The sequence below is a fragment of the Paroedura picta genome, chromosome 7, assembly GCF_049243985.1.
Source record: "Paroedura picta isolate Pp20150507F chromosome 7, Ppicta_v3.0, whole genome shotgun sequence".
Taxonomy (NCBI): domain Eukaryota; kingdom Metazoa; phylum Chordata; class Lepidosauria; order Squamata; family Gekkonidae; genus Paroedura; species Paroedura picta.
Genome location: NC_135375.1, coordinates 102,536,276 through 102,555,174, shown reverse-complemented (window position 1 = coordinate 102,555,174; position 18,899 = coordinate 102,536,276). Strand labels below are relative to the sequence as shown.

The 18,899-nt window shown below is 51.4% G+C and overlaps 1 protein-coding gene across 3 annotated transcripts in view; it reads left to right on the top strand.

The window, feature by feature from the left end:
* Positions 1 to 15,853, top strand: part of NCAPD2 (non-SMC condensin I complex subunit D2) — a 35,757-nt gene extending 19,904 nt beyond the window's left edge. For all 3 annotated transcript variants that reach the window (XM_077345833.1, XM_077345832.1, XM_077345830.1), the window contains exons 18-31: positions 1,016 to 1,148; positions 2,571 to 2,655; positions 2,749 to 2,910; positions 3,101 to 3,303; positions 4,461 to 4,572; positions 7,005 to 7,128; positions 8,157 to 8,312; positions 8,587 to 8,764; positions 10,309 to 10,403; positions 11,636 to 11,716; positions 13,320 to 13,506; positions 13,637 to 13,781; positions 15,392 to 15,547; positions 15,693 to 15,853. In XM_077345833.1, coding sequence (XP_077201948.1) covers positions 1,016 to 1,148; positions 2,571 to 2,655; positions 2,749 to 2,910; positions 3,101 to 3,303; positions 4,461 to 4,572; positions 7,005 to 7,128; positions 8,157 to 8,312; positions 8,587 to 8,764; positions 10,309 to 10,403; positions 11,636 to 11,716; positions 13,320 to 13,506; positions 13,637 to 13,781; positions 15,392 to 15,547; positions 15,693 to 15,766 — 1,891 coding nt within the window. In that variant the 3' untranslated portion in view covers positions 15,767 to 15,853. The remainder of the gene's footprint in view (positions 1 to 1,015; positions 1,149 to 2,570; positions 2,656 to 2,748; positions 2,911 to 3,100; positions 3,304 to 4,460; positions 4,573 to 7,004; positions 7,129 to 8,156; positions 8,313 to 8,586; positions 8,765 to 10,308; positions 10,404 to 11,635; positions 11,717 to 13,319; positions 13,507 to 13,636; positions 13,782 to 15,391; positions 15,548 to 15,692) is intronic.
* The last annotated feature ends 3,046 nt before the right edge of the window (positions 15,854 to 18,899 follow it).

The following is an 18,899-nucleotide window of genomic DNA, read 5'->3' as shown; positions in this document are numbered from 1 at the left end:
AGGCATCCAGCCAGACCCCCCAAAGTCTTAATGAAATCTACTGGAATAAGCCGAGCCTCATCTGGTTTAGTCAGCTGCACCCCACTTGCCAGGCCATACCCAATACAAGACTTCAGTCTTGGTCGGATTCAGCTCTAGTCAATTCTGCCTCAGCCACCCAACTGTGACATCCAGACAACTTTGTCAGGGCCGTCTCAGGCTGTTTATCCAGCCAGAGGAAGAGCTGGGCATCATCCACATACTGAGGGCCCCCGATTATTATTATTATTATAATATTTATATTTATACCCCGCCTCCCCCCGAAGGCTCGAGGCGGCTTACATAAACCCGTCCCCTAAAACCATAAAATGACAATAAAAACCAATGATTTACAATAATTGTAACAGCAATAGCGTAGCCTACTCATTTGCTCTCCGCATCCTCATCTACGGCGGGGGGTGACACTCTCTACCACCAGTTTGTGAGGGGGGGGCTGATCTTCTTTCCGCCCGGCCTCAGTTATAAGCCTGGCGGAAGAGCTCCGTCTTACAGGCCCTGCGGAATGCAGGTAATTCCCGCAGTGCCCTCAGCTCTTCCGGGAGCTCATTCCACCAGGAATGGATGCCAAACCTTGGTTCTAGAGGACACATAAACATTACATAACATTAACAGGCTCAAACCCTATGGAATCCCACAGTCTAGTGGGTGCCTGGCTACCCTCCGAGGGGCTAGGTGCTACCCTCCGAGTCCGTCCTTAGAGGGATCAGGCCCCAAGATCAGGCAATGCCCCCCACCCGCAGAGAGTCTAGATTCTGATAAATCCAGCAGCGTCAAGATGGAGTCGGAAGTCACCTGTGAGAGTTACCAAGGCGATCTCGGTACCAAACCTGAGCCAAAATGGAAATAGATGAAGTGCAGACCTCTCATCCTACTGCCCGGTCCTTTTAAGCTGGGGATACCAGGGACCTTTTGTGCTGCAAAGCAGAGGCCCTGCCAACTGGGCCCCAGCCCGTCTCTAACCTTCTACCTTTGCTAGGGGGAAGCCGGAGGTTGTCGGGAGCAACCTGGACGTGCTGGTGAAGATGGGGCTGGATGAGAGGGTGCATGAAAACTACCGCCTCGCCCAGGAAGTATGCCACGCCATCTCCAAGATTGCCAGTGGGCAGAAGGTCAGAAGATGCACTCTTTACTTTTTATTTGTTTGTTTTCCCTGCCGCATCAGGAGCAACCGTTTTTCTATACGAACCGTTCTTCCAAATGCTTTTTTTCCTAGCCCTGTGAACTCCCATTTATACTAATGCTTAGGACCTGTCTAGACAGTGTGCTCTCTTGGTGTGTGACGTGCATTTTTAATGCAGGCCTCTTGTTCCACTTCTGGCATTTCTTTTGCAGCTGCACAATTGAAAGGCTAAAGTATAAATGTTTGCAGGACAGGGTAGTCTGCTAAGGCAGGGGTAGTCAACCTGTGGTCCTCCAGATGTTCGTGGACTTCAATTCCCATGAGCCCCTGCCAGCGTTTGCTGGCAGGGGCTCGTGGGAATTGTAGTCCATGAACATCTGGAGGGCCACAGGTTGACTACCCCTGCTCTAAGGGAGACTTAAGTGGTGTTTCCACCACACTGTTGATGGCTGGTTAGTCAAATGTAGCCCAGCTAAAGAAAAAGATAGACTCTGGGCGTTGTAATTAATAAAGTCGGTCAATTTCTTTTGATTTAACTAGTGAAGCCAAAACAGGTCCTAGGTACACAATTTTCCATTTTCTGCCTACAGCTTCATCAGTGGCTTCTCCCTTAGCAACTTTTAAAATGATTTCCAATTTTACTCAGCATTGTCTTCAGATTTCTCATAATATACCATGGCCATCTGCTCAATAGGTTCGTGGAGGATCCATTGAAATTATTATTTTCAACAATACTATTAAAAGTTAATAAAGGTAAAGGTAAAGGTATCCCCTGTGCAAGCACCGAGTCATGTCTGACCCTTGGGGTGACGCCCTCTAGCGTTTTCATGGCAGACTCAATACGGGGTGGTTTGCCAGTGCCTTCCCCAGTCATGACCGTTTACCCCCCAGCAAGCTGGGTACTCATTTTACCGACCTCGGAAGGATGGAAGGCTGAGTCAACCTTGAGCCGGCTGCTGGGATTGAACTCCCAGCCTTATGGGCAAAGCTTTCAGACGGCTGCCTTACCACTCTGCGCCACAAGAGGCCCTTTAAAAGTTAATAGCAACACCTTAAAGCGAATCCAGAATTCGACCAGGAGGCAGTGCAGCTGCTGCAGAATAGGTCAAATATGGCTCTCCCTGGTATACGAGTGAGGAGTCGTGCTGCCGTATTCTGGAGCAGTTGTAATTTCTGGATCAGCATCAAGGGAAAGCCCGTGTAGAGCATGTTACAAAAGTCCAGTCTGCGATTTCACGTATCCTGCCCCCTTAAGGACTGTTGTGCTCCATCCTTGCCTGTCTGAGAGGAGCATTGTAAAGATGAATTGAGAAAGAACTGCATATTTCCAGTACAGATGTAGTTGTGCAGAGTTACTGATAAGATGGCAGGAAACGGCGGTAGCCCACAAAAACATGCACTTTCTCTGCAGCCTGCCTTGGGGAAAAGCGGGGCTCCCTTCCGGCTTCCGCGGTCGCACCTCCTCTTTGAGCGCCTGAGCGAGGCTATCAGTGTGGGTAAGCAAGCTGGTGAAGCTGCTGGGCTGGGCTGGTCCTGCATGCAAGTCCCATAAACTCCTGACCCCAGGACCTGCCCCACTTCTCCTTCAGGCTTCGCTGGATCCAGCCCGCACTGGATCCCTTTCACGGAGACAGCCACTGCTCTCATCTACCAGCTGGCGGAAGGGCCCGAGGAAATCTGCACCCAGATTTTACAGCGTTGCAGCCAGCAGGCCCTGGAGAAGCTCGTCGAGCCGGAAGGGGAGGCGGCGGGTGAGTTGGAGCAGGGAGACAATTGGTTGGCCTTTCCAGTAGGGCAAGGAGAGGCCACCAGCCCGGGGAAGGAGGTGGCCTCAGGCTGTGGCGTGGCTGGAATGGTGGCCTGTGTGGGGGCAGAAAAGTCCCTGGAAGAGAAAGGGCTGAGCTTCCTTTATAGAGACCATCTTTGGGTGTTGCTCCTCAGAGCCGGGCTCTTCTCCCACCGGAGGTGCTATCGACAGTCTGGCGCTGACCCACCTGGTCTCCCTGGCGGGGGACGTGGCCTTGCAGCAGCTCGTGCATCTGGAATTGGCGGTGAGCGTGGAGCTGCGCCGGCGCCGGATCCTCGGGGAAGAGCAGAAGACGAAGGAACGTGCCCACAGCTGCAAGAAGAAGCAGAAGGCCAAGGTGAGGGGGGGGGGTTGCTTCAGTTCCCCCTGTGATGAATGAGTCCCATAGCAGAGGTAAAGGTAAAGGTATCCCCTATGCAAGCACCGAGTCACCCTTGGGGTGACACCCTCTAGTGTTTTCATGGCAGACTCAATACGGGGTGGTTTGCCAGTGCCTTCCCCAGTCATTACCGTTTACCCCCCAGTAAGCTGGGTATTCATTTTACCGACCTCAGAAGGATGGAAGGCTGAGTCAACCTTGAGCCGGCTGCTGGGATTGAACTCCCAGCCTCATGGGCAAAGCTTTCAGACAGCTGCCTTACCACTCTGCGCCACAAGAGGCTCTGTATAGCAGAGGAGCCTGCCACAACTTTTCCCCTCCATTGGTGTGAGCCCATCTCTGACCTCAGCTCAGGAATTCTCTGGGTGTTTATGATCAAGATGCTGAAGAGCCTCTCTTGCTCAGGAGTGCCTTCTCTTCCTCTCCCCACAACAGACCCCCTGTGAGGGTGGTGAGGCTGAGAGAGCCCTGATATCAGTGCTCAGTCAGAACAGCTTTATCAGTGCTGTGGCAAACCCAAGGTCCCCCAGCTAGCTGCATGTGGGGCAGTGCAGAATCGAACCCGGCGTGCCAGATTAGAAGTCCGCACTCCTAACCACTACACCAAACTGGCTCCTCCATGCCAATGAAGTGGCATTTCAGGAAGAGAGAGGGTTCAGCCTAGCCTTTTGAGTGCTATGCTAGTTTTCCCCTGTGCTCTCCATGCTTAACATTCCAGGAGTAGCAAAATGAAGTAATTCATCACCCCGCAGTCTGAAGTGGCAAAGTCCATTGTTCCTCCCCCCAGCCTGCAGCTCAAGCTGCATCCCTCTTTTGAAACTGGGCTTCTTCCGACACCAAAATGTATTTATTTACTTCATTTAGACCCAGCCGCTCCTCTCAATGAGTGACCCAAATCCACTCACGTTGCCCTCTTCTCCATTTTACTCTTGCCGCAACAACAGCCCTGCGAGGCAGGTTAGAGAGCATGCATGCAACCGGCCCAGGATCACCCAACAAGCATCCCCTGTCAAGTGGGAATTCAAACCAGGTTTGGTCAGATGCTAGTACCAGCGCTCCAGTCGCTGCACTGGGCTGGGTCTCTGGAGGTTACCCTCTGGCTTCCTTTTGCACAGAGCACCGGGAACGAGACCACCATGGAGATGGAGCTCGGCTTGACCGGGGCCTCAGCCGAAGACACTGAAGCCGAGCTCATCCGAGGCATTTGTGAAACAGAGCTGTTGGACGGTGAGTGCGGCTCCTCCCCTCTGGCCTGTGGCACCCCTAAGTTCCCTGTGTGGTCAGTTGATTCCCTGTGGGCCAGGCTGGCTGCAGACCTTAGCAGGGGAGAGCTTGGCCAATACTTTGTGCGGCAATGCCAGCCATTAATATAAGATATAGTTGATGGGCATGCCAAACAAAGCTCCCGGTGCTAACCTGGATAGAGCCTTAAGACAGAGTTACTGGTCAGGAAATCCCTGGTTTGGATCTCTGCCATGACCTCTCTAGGTGACCTTAAACAAACCCCTTCCAACTCCATGATTCTTTAGCCCTTGCTTCTCCACTTGAACCTAAGGCATTCTCCCAACGTGAACCTGCCTGTCCCCTTCCGGTCATCTTCAGAGGGCCCTGCTTTGGGTGCCCACACCAAATGAGGCTAGTCCGGTGGCTACCCAAGAAAGGGATTTCTTGGTTGTGGCACCAAAGCTTTGGCTCTCCTGCCCCAGGGAACTTCCTCTGTCTTCTGTTTTCTGCCAGCAAGGGTAGACTTCTGTTTTGTTTGGTGGACTCCCCAGTAACTCTGATGGGCCCTCCTCCCTGGTGATCTTTTGTATGTTCCATGGAATAGTTTAAAGATTTAAATGCTGTTTTAATGCTTTAAATGTTTTGATGTTGGCCACATGGGATGGGGGGGAATCCTGTTTGACTGGGAAGAGAGCACAGAAATGTTTTCAGTGAAAACATCCTCCACCTTGCCTTGGGGTTGCAGGTGGGGGTGGCTTACTTCCTGTTTTTTATCTCAAGTGGGTGGGAGTTTTTAAAGCTCTTTGGGGCGATGAATAGGAAAGTGCAGTTAACAGCCCCATTCCTAAGAAGCATAGCGGGCAACTGCTGGTCATTCTGCACTGCTCCTCTTTGGCTGGTTGTGCAGTTTCTTGCCTTGGGCAAATTCTGTGTCGGCAGCTGGTCCTTGGCTGTGTAAGTGCGAAGTACCATCCAGTGGCCTCCGGAACCCCTATAAGTTGATGACCTCCAGAATGACCTTGCTTCTAGAGCCTTGCCCAGGTCGTGCAGGCAGAGGGCTGTGGCTTCTTGGCGTCAATCCATTTCATGTTGGAGCTTTCTTTTCTCCTTGCTACATTCATCTCTGCCTAGCATTCCTGCTTTTCCCGGGGAGCCTTGCCTTCTCATCGTGGGCCCGCCTATAGCTTCAGTTTGGCCACTTCCACTTCTAAGGAGGGCTCAGGCCCTGATGTGAGTGCAAAAGGTTCAAAATCATGCTCATTATATCAGTTTGAGTGTGTTTCTGTGGAAGAAGCTTCCTTGTCCGGCTTTCATTGTTGGCTGTTACGACTGCATATTTTTGAGGAAAGATTCACTCTTTTTAGAGTCTGCCATTTCCCAGATAAATTCAAGTGGGTCGCCGTGTCGGTCTGAAGTAGTACAACAAAATCAGAGTCCGAGGGTACCTTTAAGGCCAGCAAAGATTTATTCAAGGCGTGAGCTTTCGTGTGCATGCACACACTTGTCTGGGGAAGGGTGCAGGCCCACAAAAGCTGACATATTGAATAAATCTGCATTGGTCTTAATGGTGCCACTGGACTCGGACTTCTCTGGGAAATAAAATTGATGTGGTATAGTGTTTAAGAGGCAGCAGGGTGTGGTGGTTAAGAATGGCAGGCTGTAATCTGGAGAACCAGGTTTGATTCCCTGCTCCTATGCCACAGGCAGCCAACTGGGCTAGTCACAGTTCTCTCAGCTGTTCTTGCAGGGCAGTTCTCTCAGAGCTCTCTCAGACCCACCAACCTCTCAGGGTGTCTGGTGCAGGGGGAGGAAGAGATGGGTGTTTGTAAGCAGCTTTGGGGCTGTTTTGTAAAGTGAAATGTAGGGTATTGGGGAAATGCTTTCTCTGGCTCTTTTTTCCCCCTTAACCATTTTCTCTAAGGGGGTTCCAGGCGTTCCTTATTTTTACTTCCTAGTGGCCCTGTAAGGATCATATGGCTGAGTGCATGTTTGAGTTTGAATCTGAGTCCCGCCCCCATCCTCGTCAGACGCTCAGCGTGAATAGCATTCGTTGCCCTGTACATCAGGGGTCGCCAACCTCCGGTACCGGGCCGTGAAGGACTTGGTACCGGGCCGGCAGCAACCGCGCCTGCCTCTTCCCCCCCCCCCCCCCCGCTGCAAGAAGCTCGCCAGGCCCTGAGCGAAGTGGCCGCTTTGCTCACGGCCCGGCTCGCTTCCTGCTGTGAGAGTGGGAGGAAGAGGCAGGCGTGGCCTCTGGCATGCCAGCAGACGTAAATGTGCATGCACGGCTACTCTGCACAGGCCGGCAGCTCTCCCTCAACCCCAGAGGGGGTCCTCAACCGGAAAAAGGTCGGGGACCGCTACCGTACGTCACTAGCAAAACCCAGTTTTAAGGTGGTGCTTGGACAGATCTCTTCCCTCTTTGATTTGTGCAGGTAAGCAGCTCCTTTCTGCCTTTGTCCCCCTGGTGCTCAAAGTATGCAACAACCCCGGCCACTACAATGATCCTGCCCTCTCAGCCGCTTCCGCATTGGCCCTCGGGAAGTTCTGCATGATAAGGTATCCCTCTCTCGCCTCTGAATGCATCATGTCTGCTCCCTGCCAGGCATGCTCCCTTCCCCAGCCCCCCATGCACTTATCTTCACGGAGGCAAGTTTTATGGTTGAGGCCAGTGCACGGAAGAAGATCTCCCCCCCCCTCCCACCCATCAAGCCCTATTGGGCTGTTTGGGCGAATTAAAGAAGAAAGATCAGCCCCTCTGTCCACCCCTGGGGTCTATTAGTGCAGGGGTAGTCAACCTGTGATCTTCCAGATGTTTATGGACTACAATTCCCATGAGCCCCTGCCTGCGTTTCTGCCAGGGTCTCATGGGAATTGTAGTTCATGAACATCTGAAGGACCACAAGTTGACTCCCTATGTATTAGTGGATAGAATGGGTTGCTTTGCTGCAGAGTATTGGATGGTTATGGTTGATTGGCTAGGTTTTAGATTGTTTTAAATTGTTTTATGGGTTTTATTGGGGGGTTTATGCTTATTGTTAGCCGCCACGAGCCTTTGTGGGATGGGATAAAAATATAATAAATAAAATAAGAGGACATGGTGAAGGTTTATAAAACTATGCAAGGGAGGGAGAAGAGGTGACAAAGAGAATTTTTTCTCCCAAGGTATTTGATCTGGAGGGCATCCAGTGAAGCTGATGGGCAGTAGGTTCAAGATGGAAAAAGGAAATACTACTTTACACAGAGAGTGATTTAAATATGGATTTGCTGCCAGAGGATGTATTGATGGCCACAGGAATAAACAGTTTAGGGGATTAGATTAGATAGATTTCCTAGAGGATAAGTATCCATGGCTACTAGCACTGCTGACTGAGGGGATCCTCCACATTCAGGGGCACTAAACCTCTGAGTCCCAGAGCCAGGAGGCAACATTAGGAGCAAACCTCTGCCCATGTGCCCTGCTGTTGGCCCTCCAGAGGAACTGATTGGCCACTGTGTGGGACAAGATGCTGGACTAGATGGAAAACAGGTATTTTCCAGCAGGGCTTTTCTTAGGTTCATATGCCTTGCCTTCTGTTCCCACACAGTGCGGAATTTTGCGACACTCACTTGCGGCTCTTCTTCACAATGATGGAGAAATCCACCCTCTCCAGTGTGCGTTCCAATCTCATGATCGCCGCAGGAGACTTGGCCATTCGTTTCCCAAACCAGGTGGAGCCTTGGACACCCCACCTTTATGCCAGGTAAAGCTTAGTTGAGGGAAATGGTGCCTAAGTCTTACTTTGTTTTTAATCCTCCCTTCTCTCCAAAGCTCCTCCGCTTTATCCTCCCAGCAACCCTGTGCGGCGAGACAGGCCAAGAATCCAAGGTCACCCGGCCCACTATGTGGCAAGGGGGGGATTTGAAACCAGGTCTCTCCCAAGCCACTGATTTGCAGTGCGGTTGGCACTGAGATCAAGATTTTACCCAGATGGTCCAATCCTGCTGCTTGCTCCCTCCCCGCTTTCTCCATCCCAGGCTGCGGGACCCTTGCCAGCACGTAAGGCGGACGGCCGCACTGGTGATGACTCACCTGATCCTGAAGGACATGGTGAAGGTGAAGGGCCAGGTGAGCGAAATGGCTGCTCTTCTCATCGATCCTGAAGAGGAGATCGTGGCGTTGGCTCGGAACTTCTTCACCGAACTGTCTGGCAAGGTGAGGGGGGGGGGGGTACCCAGGGCAAATTTCAAGAGAGAGATCATGAATTGCTTTACTTCTCTGATGCCCTCCTCCTACAGCAAAGGTCCCAGTATTGTGCCTCTGGGCACCGCCAGCAGCTTTCTTAGCCTCCATCAGGTATTTTCAGACACTGGGTACCATAATTCCAGTGCATATTTGAATGGCCCCTCTGTTTTGTGCACTCTAGCGCTCATATACTGTGAGCCAGAATTCCAGGTTCAGTCTCAGGATTGTCATGGACCCCCATCCTAGAGTTCTGTCAGTCAGGTCCCCCAGAGCCATTTGCCATTTAAAAGCTCACATACCTCTTCCTGAACAACTGAGGCCCAGCTCAGAACTAACGGTCCTGTTTCCACTCAGCCTCTCAAGGCCGGGCTGACATCATCTTGGGCAGGTAGCAACCACACCCATCTAGGTCTGCTCAGCTGCCTTCTCGAATGGGAGCCTGAAACCAGCCTCGTCTAGGGTTTCCATCGTCAACACGAGTCTAACCTGCTGTTGGCCGAGAGAGGCATTTCCCCAAGTTTCAATGGGGCCAGTTCTTACTTGTGCAAGTGGCTAATCCTCCCTGCTGAGAAGGCGGAAGGGACTTCAGCATAAACGGCGTTTGCCCTCAGTGGCCTTACTTTGTCCAGACAAGAAGGAAACACTTGAGGAAGTTCAGTGCAGATTTCTCCCTGAACTCTGAATGAAGTTATCCTTTCAGTTATCAGGTTGAGGCCCACACTTCAAGCTGTTCTGCCCATGGCTGCCTAATGAGTAAGAGGCTAGATTTTTGGAATGTCTGGAGCGATTTCTTTGCCCTGCCCTGAATCAGAGGCATGGCTTTACCTCAGGGGTAGTCAAACTGCGGCCCTCCAGATGTCCATGGACTACAATTCCCAAGAGCCCCCTGCCAGCATTTGCTACCAGGGGCTCATGGGAATTGCAGTCCATGGACATCTGGAGGGCCGCAGTTTGACTACCCCTGCTTTACCGGTTCAGATTCTCTGGTTTGGCCCTCACCCATTTTCTTTCTAGGGTTACATTCCTGACTCCCAATTGAAAGTCCAGGGCCCATTTTTTAAGCCCCTGGCATAACTCTTCACAGCACCTTTTTTTTTTCCCCTCTGTTCCCCAGATATACTTGGATAGTGAGCAGATCCGAGACTGATCACTGAATTGCTAGGCATTTACAGTAGCAAACAAAAAAAGGGTTTTTTTCTGTGACTTGCAACTTGGCCAGCTTGCATCCTCTGAAAATATCCACCAGGATTGTGATCTCACTGAGAGGTCTTCATAAGCTCGATTTCAACCTACACTCCGATTGCTGCACTTTTCATGAGAAACTCCTGTCTGCAGGTCTAGCCTGGGAAAGAGGCAGGGGGAGATGCAGTCGTCTCTCTTTTCCTAGGCCTGTGTGCTTCTTTGTCTCTTTCTTAGCCAGGAATTCCCAGTACTTCAGGGTCTCCGCCCCAATCCGACAGACCCCACCAGCCTAGTCGAAGGACTCCCCAAGCGCTGTTCTTTTCCTCCCACAGGACAATGCTGTGTATAACTTGCTCCCAGACATCATCAGCCGTCTCTCGGATCCCGAATCGGGGATCGACGAGCAGCCCTTCCGCACCATCATGAGGTAGCCGTGGAGAAGCTTATGATTGAGCTTCTTGCTGGGGGCGGGTGGGAGAAAGAGGAGGGTTTTTTTGTTTTAAACCAGGCTGGAACTGCTGATGCCATCTGTCTCGGAGCACTTTGGAAACTGAAGTTGAAGGTGCCACGGAGTGTTGAGATTTGAGACAGCAGGAGTTCAAACGCCCATTTGCTGGGACGAGTGGCCAAAACGGCCCCGCAGGTTGCTGTTCTGAATGGCTCAGTCTTGTAATGAGGCTAGAGTCAAACTGAGCCTGCCTTCCCTTTCCCCACCAGGTCTTCTGCATGAGCAAGGTGACAGCAAGGGCAGGCTCGTCCTCGCCTTATCTCATAGAACAGGGGTAGTCAACCTGTGGTCCTCCAGATGTTCATGGGCTCGTGGGAATTGTAGTCCATGAACATCTGGAGGAACACAGGCTGACTACCCCTGTCATAGAAGACAAGGATCCGTCCGGTGGCTCGTAAGCCCAGACAGAATTTGTTGATTCACAAAACAAAGCAAAGAGAGATGAATGCATAGACTGGGGCCCCCAACATGGAGCCCGTGGACACCATGATGCCTGCCAAGACCAATGTGATGAGAGCCAGCATGGTGTCGTGCTTAAGAGTGGCAGACTGTAATCTGGAGAACCGGCTTTGATTCTCCACTCTTCCACATGCAGCCAGTTGAATGACATTGGGCCAGTCACAGTTCTCGTAGAGCTCTCTGAGACAGTGTGGAGAGGTGTTTGTAAGCCACTTTGGGGCTCCTTTGGATAGTGAAAAGCAGGGGCATAAAAATGGTTCTTTTCTTTCCTGATGCCAGCCAAGTGTTTTTATAAAGTGGGCAGGACCTGACAGCAAGGCTTCTGATTGGGCACTGGAGATCCTACTGGCAGCCATTTTGTGGCTGTACCTACAATAGTCAGCCAGAATGCTAAAGCTGCCCACAGGCTCAAAAGAGCTGGGAACTCCCGGTATGTGTGATGCCCTTGTGAAAAAAACTCAGATTCCCAAGATGAGTGCCTGTGCAAAGGTGTCAGAGAAATCCCCCTTTAGCAACAAAGTTCTTCTGCAGTTGACGGGGGGGGGGGGAGATCAGCCTAATGGATCCCCTTCTTTGGTCCCCGTTAAGTTACTTGTAACTTCTGCTAAAACAGTAGCAAAATCTGCAGGACTACTGAAAAAAACAAGAGACAGCTCTCACTTTAGAGCCTCTCTTTCTTTCCCCCGATGCAGGCAGCTCTTCTCCTACATCACAAAGGACAAGCAGACAGAAAGCCTGGTGGAAAAGCTCTGTCAGCGGTTCCGGACTGCCCGGTGAGTAGCGCAGCAAGGAACAGTCGGGAGGCATGAGTCACGGGTTCTGAATCCAGAAGCTGTGCCCTTGAGATGAGGCACGTGGGAGTCGAGAGGTGACCTGGGAATGGTATGCCTGCTTGACCAGAGTGGTTGGAAAGGGTGTGCCCAGTAGGTGGAAACAAGCCAGTGAGTCACGAACGCCAGAGGCATGGCAGAGGCTCATGGGAATTGTAGTCTGGAGAGCCACAGTTTGGCCACCCCTGGATTAGAGCTCACTGGGCAGGACACAAGGGCCTTTTTAGCCATGGCCCCAGCCTGGTGGGACGAGTTGCCAGTCAAGACCCGGGCCCTGACAGAACTACCCAAGTTCCGCCGGGCCTGCAAAATGGAGCTCTTCCACCGGGCCTTTGGTTGAGGCCAGAACAAACTGGCAAGCAATGAAATCCGCAGTCCGGCCTCCCTCCCTCCATCTCCGGGCTTCCCTCCATTGAGCTGGAGCCCGATTGGAAGAACCAGGGGGCGGATCAACGAATCGAGCAGACGTAATGGAGCGTCATAAGTTCTTAAGGTTTTAGTCCCTACTGCAGAAAATAGTGCTGAGTAGAAAGCCAAGGGTAGAACCTTTCCGGCATGGAGTCATACTTCCCGAAGAATTATCTTGTGCAATTTTCTCGGCATGGTACGAAACTGAGGCTACCTACGTGTAGGTTGACCACTTCAACGACAACTAGCTATTAGCACCTCACTCATGATGTAATACTCGACCCATTAGTCATTTTGGGCCGGTGTCTTGCATTTGTCCCTGGAGTTAAAGTCTGGGCTCCTTCCTGATTGTGACCTTGTATGACCTTTCTTCACCTCTACCCCTTTTGGGGGGCTGGACGGGGTGGGGCAGATACCTGTTACTGGAGCATGTGAAAGTTGCCTAGCTGTAGCAGCCACACCTCAGGTGTTCTAGTTCTGTTTTTCAACGGAGCCCAGAGCCCAAGGTCTCAAGAGGCACTGTTCATGCGGGAAGTGCACTCCCACAAGTCCCAGGGCATCTCGCTATCAGCTGCCGGGTTTCATTTCGCCTTGATGCGGCCTGCCTGCTGTCAGCTACCAGCCCTCATGTTGTCAAACTGGACCCGCAGCATGGGGACAGCCCTTCCCGGAGTCCAGAGTCAGTGCTGCTTGCTCGGGGCAGCTCGGCCCCTGCGGCCACAGCGATAAAAGCTCCTGGAGGGCTGATGGTCACAGCTGCTCTGGCCCCGAGGTGGGCGTGGGAACATTCTGGTGCTTTCACAAGCCCAGCAGGCCTTCCTTGGTGGGAACTGGAGCAGGGCTTTCTTATTCCTCCCTTGGGGCTGGGGCTAGGACCAATTGGGGACAGCCCCCCCTTCCAGGGCCATCCGCCCCCCCCCCAAGTCCACATTTGCACACACAGCTCAGGTGACAGCCACTTTACTCCTCCTTGCTTTATGAAATGGCTTTAGCACCTCTCTTTTTCCTAGACTTGGTGGTGCTACAAGTGAGCCCACCACGCTTGAACTGACAGTCACGGACACGTTCATAGCACAGCGTGTCTGTTCCTGCTGCTGAAAGCAGTCTGTTGCATTTCCCCCGCCCCTCTCTCCCGCAGAACGGAGCGTCAGCATCACGACCTGGCTTTCTGCCTGACCTTGCTCCCCCTCACGGACCGAGGTCTCCGGAAGATGCAAGACAACTTCGACTGCTTTGGGGACAAGCTGCAGGACGCGGCAGTCTACGGCTGCTTTCAGGCTGTCCTGGGCCGCCTGCGACGGTTGTCCACGAAGCCTGAGATGAAGGTGGAGTCCTCTAGTGTTTCTTGGTGGATGCTGTCTTCCTCCGGGGACAAAGGCGCCATGGGCAATGGGGAGGGCCTTTGCAGCTGGCGCCCATTGAGTACGTAATCTGTACATGCTTGCCATCCCTCAGGCTCTCGTGGAAGAATTTGAGCAGAAGCTTCAAAAGTGCCACAGCCGGGGTCTGGACTCACTCGCCGAAACACCCGCGGAGGGGTCAAAATCCCCAGAAAGCAGCGGTAGGCCCGCCCCCCAGACAACAAAGAGAACAGCAGCAAGTACGTCTGTGCGGTTTCGAACTCTGCACTATAAATTTGTCACATGTTCGTAGCAGGGGGGAATTATTTCCTCATTTCCTACTTAGTAAAGTGTTTCTGTCCTATGTGGTTCGAGGCAGCTGGTAGTAACAGCAGAAATGTTTTCAGTGAAAACCAAAACCAAGATAGCCAACCCTGCGTCTTCCTCCCATCCTCTTCCCACCGTGAAAGATGTCTTGCCATTCCAAGTCCTTGCAGTGCCTTTCAAGGAGGGGAGCCCCCTCGCCTCCAAGGGGCCCATTTTCCAGAAAAGGACAGGATTCTGGCTGGTGCCAGTTGGGCTATGCAGTGGGACAACCAACAGGCAGTTGGGACAACCAACAGGCAGGGCAGGGGATGGTGGACGTGGGTCCGTTCAGAGTAGCCTTTCTCAACTTTTTTACTGTTGAGAAAACCCAAAAGTGGCACCATTCATGTATAATATGGTTGGGAAGCAAAGCTGTGTCCACGCCCACCCGGGCCCCGCCCCTTACCACCCCCTCCAGGCCCATCACTGGCCATTTTGGGAGGGGGGGTGTGGATTGACATATACAAAAAATTAACTCCCACCCATTCCGGAAACCCAGGGCCATCAAGAAACCTCAAGGTTTCATGAAAGCCTGGCTGAGAGTTAATCCTAACTGTGCAGCGATTGGCAAAGGCTGCTCTTCTGGTTTTTGGAATGCTCTTTAACTGGTTAGGACAGGGAATCCCAACCAGGGTGCCCTGGGGCTCTGTGAGAGCTCCCCAGCCTTTCCCCTCTATCCTGCCTTAATGTGACTCTGCCCTGCTTCCGGGGCTCCTATACCCTGCAAAATATTTCTGGGGCTCCTCCAAGGTCAGCATTCGAAAAAGGCTGGGTTCGAAGGGAGAGGAATTTTCTCCCAGCCGATCTATGAAGCAATAGATGTGGAGATTGGGGACGAGCACAGGCCCCGGGGAGGTATTATGCAGGTCAAGCCCCAGTTGCCGAAACCAGGACCTGCCCTTACCTGCACCCTGATCTCCAGGCTTATGGTAGGGGAGGGCGGGAATATTGCTGCCTAGTTTTCTTTTGAAGCCAGCAGAACATTTAAAAAAGAAAGGAGGAAAAATCTCAAGCCTCTGAAATCCCCAGGGAGGTTGCAACAGGGCCGTGCAGCTCCCAGGGGCATTGCCCGAAAGCCATGCCCTCTCGCCTTGCCTGTTAGGGGCTACGCTTGCGTGACCCACTTGACCAAGTTGTGCAGCCTGCAGGGCAGATTCGGAAACCGCTTGTGGGTTTTGCAGAAGCCCATGAAAATGTTCTCACTGGAGAGCTTAAAAGAGCACTTAAGCGTTTAGCAGCTCGTAATAAATTACTGAGAGCCAGGGCAGACTGGCAGTAAGACTGTCAGACTCCAGAACCCTGGCTGGAGGTCCCCATTCCGCCATGGAAACTTTCTGGGCAGGCTGGGGCCAGTCACACGCCCTCTCGGCCTGATCGACCCGGCAGAGTGGTTGCAACAGTGACCTAGTAAGACATAAGTTCCTTTGAGTGCCCATGGGAGAGGAAAGCAGAGTCAGGAGTATCTAAATAACCGTCTGCGTTGCCTTTGCTGCTCCTCTTCCAGGCTCCTGTCGCCGGCGGCCACTGCGGGCCACCAACCGAGAGCCGGACTCAGCCTTCGTCACCCCCGAGCCCCGCGTTTCCAGAGCCCGCAGGAAGATTTCCCGCCAGAAGGCTTACGTCGTCTTCTCTAGTGATGAAGAAAACAGCCCGGAAGAAGGTGAGGATCCCTTGTGCCTGAACAGGAGCTCCTAAGGGCACAAAGGAAACACGGGAGGGGGCGGGTCTTGGCTGCCACAGCTGCTGCTGTTTGTCCTCTACGGAGGCGAGGTGAACAGCCCCCCTGATGTGTCTTTCTTTTCCAGCGGAACTAAAGGAGGACGAGACACCGAGCAAAACGACTCCCATTTCCCGTGTGTCCATCTGCCACGCCCGGTGATGGCCTCCCCTCATTTCCCCCCCCCCTTTCTATTTTGTTAAGACTTTGAATTCTTAATAACGAATAAAGATTTATGAGTTTCTAAAGTCTCGGCTCCGAACACACGGGTTCTAGAACCAGCTTGGGTGGTCCTGCAGTGCACTGTGGGGGTTGTTTAGGTGGGCCTCAGGTAGGGGTGTGTGGCTTGTGCCCCGATGTAGGTATCCCAGGCAAGCCCAATCCCAGTCAGGTCTTGGAAGCTAAACAGGGCTGACCCTGGCTAATATTTGGATGGGAGACCACAGATTGGGATGGAAGCTCCTTCAAGTGACAGTAGGGGTTGTGACATGGAGGCAGGCATTAGCAAACCACCTCTGAATGTTCCTTCCCTGTCTGCCAGGCAGTCATAGAATCATAGAGTTGGAAGGGACCTCCTGGTTCATCTAGTCCAACCCCCTGCACTATGCAGGACACTCACATCCCAGTCGCTCATCTACTGTAACCTGCCATCCCTTTGCCTTCACAGAATCAGCCTCTCCATCAGATGGCTCTCCAGCCCCTGTTTAAAAATCTCCAAAGACGGAGAACCCACCACCTCCCGACGAAGCCTGTTCCACTGAGAAACTGCTCTGTCAGGAACTTCTTCCGGATGTTTAGATGGAATTTCTTTTGAATTAATTTCATCCCATTGGTTCTAGTCTGTCCCTCTGGGGCAAGAGAGAGCAACTCTGCTCCATCCTCTATATGGCAGCCTTTTAAATACTTGAAGATGGTTATCAGATCCCCTCAGTCGTCTCCTCTCCAGGCTAAACAGTCCTCAGATCTCCTGGTTGTGCTACCCCTCCTTCCAAAAACACATTTCATCTCTTTCGCCATAAGCAGTGCTTTCAGGGAAACGCTGGCTTGGCATGTTTTTTGTGTATTGAAAAGGGGGTCACTTCAGAGACCTGAGATGGGTCAGCTGAACATGGCCAAGATGCAGAATGGCTGGGAGAGCCTTCTGAAATAGTAAAGGGGCATGAAGTACTTCCTGGATTGGCAGAGTTACTCCAGGTTCTGGCTGGCCCTTATATAAATGACTTGTTGAGTCCATTGTCCAAGAATTAATTAAAATGATGATGGATGGGGGGGGGGCTTCTTGTTTATGTTAGCCAAATTCCAGCCCCTTAAACTATATTTAAGAATTCTGTATGCAACACATTTACTTTCTCCCCTGTGGAGTGAATCAAATTTGGGCTAAATTTTAGAAGATGAGTTTGTATACATACCCCACTTTTCACTGCCCAAAGGAGACTCAAAGCACCTTACAATCGCTTCCCCTTCCTCTCCCCGCAACACACCCTGTGAGGGACATCGGGCTGAGAAAGCTCTGACAGAACTGCTCTGGGAGATCAGCTCTAATATGGCTGACTGACCCAAGGTCACCCAGTTGGCTGCATATGGAGAAGTGGGGAATCAAACCTGGGTCTCCAGATTAGAAACCACCGCTCTTCACCACACTAAACTGGCTCCCTGAATCATGCTAAAGGTCAAGGGGAGGTATAACTGCTTAGGATCAAATGTCAGTCCAATGACAGAAACTGGGGAGCTCTTCATAGAGCTGTGAAATGTGAACAGTAAGACTCCCAATCACTCAGTGAATCTAACAGGCATGGCTTCTTTTTTCTTTAGACGTTGGTACTGTGCCCTGGACAAGATTGCTGAAGAAGAGTTGATTTTTATACCCCGCTTTTCACACCCCAAAGGAATCTCAAAGCGGCTAACAATCACCTCTTCGTCTCCTTACAACAGACACCCTGTGAGCTAGGTGCATTAAATCATTATTATTAGCCTGGTTCCTCCAGCCTGCAGAATTCTAAGACATTTTTAATGGTTAATGGTGGAAGAACTTAAGTGTACCAACCAATTACAGCTAGTTCTAAAGACTTCTTGACCTTAATGGATGTAATCATTTATCGGAATTGGCAGACCTGCCCCTTGATTCTACTACTGTATGAAGCACATCAGAACTTCCATCTTGTGGAAGGGTTGAGTCACCATTGACGGAGGGGACTTGATGAATATCAGTAACGGGTGTTCCACCGACATTCCAGGTTCCATTAGAATCGGCTCCTTTAGTTGGTTCAATAGAAGACTTCAGGGGAGCTTTTTACTCTATGTCAACCTTTCTCCATTTTTCTACCAGTGAGAAACCCCTGAAATATTCTTCAGGCTCCGAGAAACCCCAGAAGTGGCACAATCATGCAGAATATGGTTGGGAAGCACAGCTGTGGACATGCCCACCCAGGGCCCCTCCCCTTCCCACCCCCTCCAGGCCCATCATTGGACATTTGTGCGGGGGGGGGGGTGTAGGTCAACATGAACATATATGGTCATATCACCCAATAAATGTTTAACAAATGTAAAAAATATATTAAAAATTCACTCTCACCATTCATAAAAACCAAGAATGTAAAGAGACACCAGGATTTCATGAACCCTGGTTGAGAAAGGCTGCCATATATGGTCATATCCAACAAATTGAAAATGTCTATTAAAATAATAACTCCCATCAATTCAGAAAACCCTGGCTGAGAAGGCCTGCTCTAGGGCCTCAGGAATGCTTTTTAGGAGAGTTGTTCTTATTTCTTATTTATTTATGATTGTATTTATCAACCGCCACTCCCAAACAATCGGCTCGTGGTGATTCACAATGAGGTCCACAAGGACCATAAAAAAACACATAAAAATCCATAAAAGCACATCAAACCATAACAACCTACATCAACAATAATGGTGGAATAACCAACTATTTCCTTCCCCCACCCACCCCTGGCCGATGACAACAGGCCACAGGGAGGGACCTGATCTTCCTGGCCTGGCCTCAACCACACGGGAGTGCCAAAGGGGCCTGACAACTCCTCCCCTACCGCCACCTTCTGTGTCCGGTTCTGTATCCCAATGGATCAGTTATCATAAATTGTTTGTCAGTTGCCAAGTCCTTGAAAGAATTGTTAACCTGAAGTGTATATCCCTTGTAAGCAGCTCCTCCCAAGTTGCTAAGTGTTTAGACGCAGGGCCACTGCTACCATCGGATTGGGGTCTTTTATTGGGGATATAAGATTAGAACAGCATTAGTGACAACTTGGGCTGGAAAAATCTAGTCGGCTTGCCC